The following is a 5,926-nucleotide window of genomic DNA, read 5'->3' as shown; positions in this document are numbered from 1 at the left end:
ACATAATTTTTCTCTATTTTTTATACCTAATGACATATTATTATTGTCCTAATTTAAGTAATATTTATTATACTTACGGAAGTGTTATTTTAAAAAACAAAAGTTTTTGATCAGCACAAATAGACAAACATTGAAAAATATATATAATATATTATAATTGAATTAAATTGTATTACAATTGAATAATATACCAGATTCCTAGGTACTATTTAATTAAAAATAAACCAAAATTGCAAAAAAGTTTGACTTAAAGTCATGGTCTTAGAATAGGTTAGATTAGGTTTTAAACTTTTAACTTGAACCGTATAATTTTGTGATTAAGTTTTATTATATATTTACACAATATAATTGTAGATATGTTATTCCCGTTGTGTGGACTGACTGATTCATAAATAAGAATATGGCCGTCACCTTTTTATGTGATAAGTATGATTACCATGTTATAATATTTAAGTGTCCACCCCTTGGTCGTACACTCGTACCGACGACCGACGTAGTCCGGAGGCGCAGGACTAGGGGACCAAGTTGCGAGCGGGTCGAAGGAGACGCGATTGGTCTCGAGGAGATTTGTTGCTGGAGAGGGTGACGTCACTGACGTGGAGACGCCGCGACAAGACGGACGCGGGTCAGTGTCGCCAACCGCAGCAGAGGAGCCGTAGAGAGGGACCACGTCATACATTAATTGAGGCCGCGTTCCCGGAGGGGAAGGCAATCGAGGCTCCTTTATACTCGATATAGGTATACTTTATTTGGCCTCAATATTGTTCCCCTTAAAGACCCCTGATGAGACCATTATGTCGGATATGTCCTATCCATGTCTTTATTATACACGAAACAAACCGGAATGCCTTCGTTTTTATTATTAATTTTTTATGGTTTAGTATAAATAATTAGTTATTAACTAGGTATTAATCTATAATCTCCTACGACAACACGACTGCCGGTGACGGGGTCACTTTGATAATATCCAGTTATCCATCAATCATCAGTCATCCTGCTGCGGAACGACTACAATTCCGACGTCAATCTAGAACGGTTTCCACGCACACTTTTCCTTGCGCCTATTCGACTACGTACCCAGCGTCCGATATGGTGAGTACAAAACACCATACCTCGCTCAATAAACAAGTATAGTGCGCCCGTTCCGTTAAAGGTCGTAAGAGATTTACATTCAGTTGTAGTAATTCTCGATTGGGGGATTGGTTTAAGATAATTGCAGACAAAATCTGAATCTACATCACAACAAATATTATGGTATGTTTGACATATAATAATAAATGATTAAACAGGTAGATTGGGTTATGTTAAGTTTCCACTCACACTTTTCCCTGCGCCTTTTCGACTATGTACCTAGCGTCCGATATGGTGAGTACAAAATACCTTACCTTACGCAATAAACAAAAGATGGTGCACACATTCCGTTAAAGGTCGTATTAGGTTTACATTCAGGTTTAAGATAATTGTAGACAAAATCTGAATCTATAGCACATCAAATTATGGTATACTTGACATATAATAATAAATAATTAAATAGGTAGATTAGGTTATGCTAGGTTAGGTAAAATATAAAAATAATAATGTCACATTGCTATATTTTGTCACAGTCGAATATTTTGATAATAGTTCAATCACACCGATCAGATTGTTGTCGAATGTGTGAGTGTTGAGGACTATAATGTATTACCTAATATCTATTTAAAATATGAACTTGAAATTTGGAATTATGGTTGCTATAGTGCTCTAGATGTACTTGGAAATTGCTTATAATTCGACTGCAGTATTGTACATAATAAAGTGCTACTAAGAACGAACCGAGTTGAAAAATGAAACATGTAGATTGTTGGAAGGGGGGGGGGGGGGTTGGATTGGTTATGATACGGATCGGAGCTGAACGTGCCAAAAGAATAATCTCGATTTTACTGTGTATCGGATCCGACAAACTGCGTCCCGATCACTGCTTGGATAGTACATTTAAAAAAGTAATTAGTTCACGGTCATCTTGACAAAAAGGAACTTAATCGTTTCTCGTTCCTAAATAAAGAACAATGATTGTTCGTTCCTCGATAATTTAAAAATTAATTTGAATATATTTTTCAACCGCTATTGTAACAATAGTGTTACGGACTATAATGTATTAATATATATTTAAAATATGAACTTGAAATTTGGAATTATGGTTGCTATAATGCTCTAGATGTAGGTACTTTGAAAAAATTGCTTATAATGCCACTGCAGTATTGTACATAATAAATAATACATTTAATCCTAATTTTATAGATAACCCATATGCTATTAGTTTTAAAGCACTTGGAATTTATTATTCTTTAAATACTTACTTGTAATAGACGATTCAGAATCACTTTTTGTTTCTAATCTACCAAAGAAAAAACAATATTTAATTATACTTTTATATATTTCAGTCTATAGACGAATTCTTGGATGGCTTACCATCCTATAACGAACGCAATTTTTCCAGATTCATTTCAAAAAGTTCTGAAAAGTTCCCAGCTTTTATAACAACAGAAGAACCTTACATACCTGACGAACAAAGTTTGTAGTTGTTCTGTTATTTTATAATACATTATACTTTGTTCTAAAAGAGAAGCTACTCTAGCAAGTGCCTATGTGTGAACTTACATGAGTATTCTCTTCTTGAATAGAGTTTTGGTATAATTTGATCAGAAGTATAATTATTACAATATTATAGTGTAATGATTATACCAAATACTAAAATAATTACTAATCCATTATATATTTTTCATTTTACACTTTTTTTCTAACACTTATCTACTCAAAATGAATGTGTATATTATAAAATACATTCAGAACTGTTAATTTTAATTTAATTTGTATACATTACAGATGAAAAACATAGTAATTACTTTAATATGTGTTTGTTAATTTAATATAAGTATAATGTTTTTCTTTTAAAATTAAAATTATATTTTTTTCTATTTCAGTTATTGTTAATGTCTGTACATTTTATGTACCACTTCCGTTTTCAAATATACAAAGGGATAGAAAGGTAAAATATATGCATAATTCAAAGCACCTGTTAATACTAAAACTGTTAAAAAAAACTGAACATTTTTGAAAAAAAATTTTATATTACATTCTATATTAATTGTTTAAATTTTTTTCAAGAATTTTTAATTCCTTATTGTAAAACAGAATACTATTTGGGGTACATTGATGTATAAAATCTTTACTGTGTACAATGCTGTAATTCAGATAGCCATATATTTTAATTTTTTTTTTTAAACTTTAATATGCCTTTTTTATACTTACTAATTATACATAAAACGTACCAAGCTTGTTCTTTTTTATTTTTTTTTATCTTATATATCCATTTTTATATAATTATAATTATTGTTAAATTTAATATTATTTACACTAATATTTCTACATTTATATTCTAGAGAAGAGCTGGACTGAACCAACTGGCCAACATAGAAAACGTCTTAGAGTAGATAATACAGATCTGTACCCAGCAGTTTTTACAGGGGAGGGCGGTCCAAGTTTTTCTGATTTATAAAAACTATACTGACTGTTTTTAATAGAAATACAATTTACTAATTTAAGAATGTATTTATAGTTTATAGAACAATGGTTTTCAAACTTTTATTAAACACGGCACACTGCGCATTTCAAATTTATTCACAGCACATCGACTTTTTTATTTGCACTAAATAATCTGATGAACAAAATTGTTTTGAATTATAATTGTATACATTTAATTGGAAATATGTGCTTGATGGGCTAACACATTATTATTAATTTTATTTTTATAATTTTATTCTTGGACTAGTAATAATATTATATAATATTTTATACTAAAAATATTGTTGTAGGCTCTTAACAATAATATACTTAATTAACAGTTTTACATTACAATCCTACACTATTGTAATGTATGTGTTAAGACATAAAATTAGTGTTAAACATTTTTTTATGAATCAGATTATTATTAATTTCTAATTATTTTGACATGACATATAAGTTTATTATAATTATAATTAAGTTAAACTAAATGATAACAATATGTTATTTTGATAATGGTGTTAAAAATTAATCAATTAATGATTTGGGTAAAGTAAATTGTACAAAATGTCTATATTTTATACTTATACATATATATAATTATTATTATTTATAATCATAAGCTATTTAAATATAAATAAACTGAGCAGTACCTACCAAATGTCATTGCAACGCTTTTATCGTTGGTTCAGTGTAAACCATGAGTATGACGCCTCATTTGCTGTACCCATATCAATTGTCAGTATGGCGTGTTAAATGTTAAATAAAATTCTATGTACACTATACCAATGTTTTTATTTATTTTTAATATCTAATCCACATTTTGTGTTATGAACACACTTTATTAAAAGAAAAATGGTATATAATATATTATAATACATTTATTGTGGTAGTAGAGTGTTTGGATACATAAATTGATGTGTATTGGTGTTTTGGTAATAGAGGGTTTTTTGTAGCGGAGGAATTCATTTTTATTTTTTTCCTGTAATACTTTATAATTAAAATTTAGCCAAACTCAATATCACGCAGATATTCAAGACAACATGACGTAATGAATAATTGTACACTGTTTGCTCTTGGAGGTTCCATATAGTAGGTACCTATATAATTATCACTCGAAATGGACAGCTCTAATGGCCAGGGCCTGATTTACCACTTTATGGGCCCAGTATAATTTACAATTTTGAGCCCTAAGTTGTCTTTCTCTATTTTGTTCAATGCTAAAATAAAATGTATGCATAATGCATTTCTAAATTTATATCATATGTAATTAGTTTCTTATATATGAGTGCTTATAGGCATAGAATAAAATTGTACTGTTAAAAATTTGATTATTTATTATACAAGAGCACTACACTATTTCAATGCGTCTAATTAATGTTTAATATTTATTCCAGTAAATATACAAATTAAAAAACAATTTTTGATTACATTTATATATCAAGTTAAATGTTTTAAGTCAAATTTGATTTCAGCTAGTCAGTTTTCACAAACATTCCAATATATATGGTGTGCTAATAGATAAACTACCTAGTTCTAAACATACATTTATCCGTGTACCTAGTTTTTTTTGTTTCATCATGACGTTAATTCTTTAATTTTCTCTTCATTGAACCACTTAACTATTTTTTTGACATTTTAAATTGCTTATTAAAAATATAGGTATGCAAATGACACTTAATAGATATACAATAAATACGACTGACATAGTAATAATATTATGACGATAATAACGGCAATTAGATTTTGTAGTAGGCATAGTTGATTATGGTCCAGTAGCGTAGTTGAGAATGTTTCATGATGGAGGGGGAGGGGGGAAATCAAAATAAATTTGTATGGCCAACTTGTGGGGGGGCTTTGCCCGTGATAAATCATCAGATTTCTCGGTATTTTGTTACTTTACCGGACACCCTTTTATTTGCAATTTTTTTTTAGACTTATGTAGTTTACTATACTGAGAACGATGGTGAAGTCAGAATTTGGCGGTCGGACTTAGTTTCGAAGTTATAGCATAATGAAGTTCGCTATTTTACGATTTTTGCACGTTCGCGCGTCACTAGTTTACTGCACCTATTAGGTACGAATATTAATTTTTTTTCGCTCTTACCTGAAAACTCGATAGCAATTAATCTATTATTATAATAATTGTAGTATAGGCTTAGTGCCTGAGTAGATAAGGTTCATTGGTCATGTTGCCATAATATAATATTTATCTATCGGAATATAATATTGTGTCAATATGAACGAGAACGACTTATCAGTTAGATATGACTGATATGGGCTGATCATTTTTACCACGGTATTCTGTTTTACCCACGGTCATCGAGGTATAGTTTATATACCTCGATGCCCACGGCTTAAGATATCTTAAACCGTGGTTTTACCT

The 5,926-nt window shown here is 29.8% G+C and overlaps 1 protein-coding gene across 1 annotated transcript; it reads left to right on the top strand.

The window, feature by feature from the left end:
- Nucleotides 1-925: 925 nt before the first annotated feature.
- LOC115034733 (DET1- and DDB1-associated protein 1-like) lies at nt 926-3,905 on the top strand. Its single transcript, XM_029492132.1, has 4 exons — nt 926-1,092; nt 2,421-2,550; nt 2,961-3,025; nt 3,420-3,905. Exons 1-4 carry the CDS (start codon nt 1,090-1,092, stop codon nt 3,468-3,470), a joined length of 249 nt encoding a protein of 82 aa, XP_029347992.1. The 5' UTR covers nt 926-1,089; the 3' UTR covers nt 3,471-3,905.
- The last annotated feature ends 2,021 nt before the right edge of the window (nt 3,906-5,926 follow it).

The sequence above is a fragment of the Acyrthosiphon pisum genome, unplaced genomic scaffold (genome assembly GCF_005508785.2).
Source record: "Acyrthosiphon pisum isolate AL4f unplaced genomic scaffold, pea_aphid_22Mar2018_4r6ur Scaffold_20929;HRSCAF=22561, whole genome shotgun sequence".
NCBI classification, from domain to species: domain Eukaryota; kingdom Metazoa; phylum Arthropoda; class Insecta; order Hemiptera; family Aphididae; genus Acyrthosiphon; species Acyrthosiphon pisum.
Note: the sequence above shows the minus strand (reverse complement) of the source record. Positions and strands in the feature narration are given on the sequence as shown.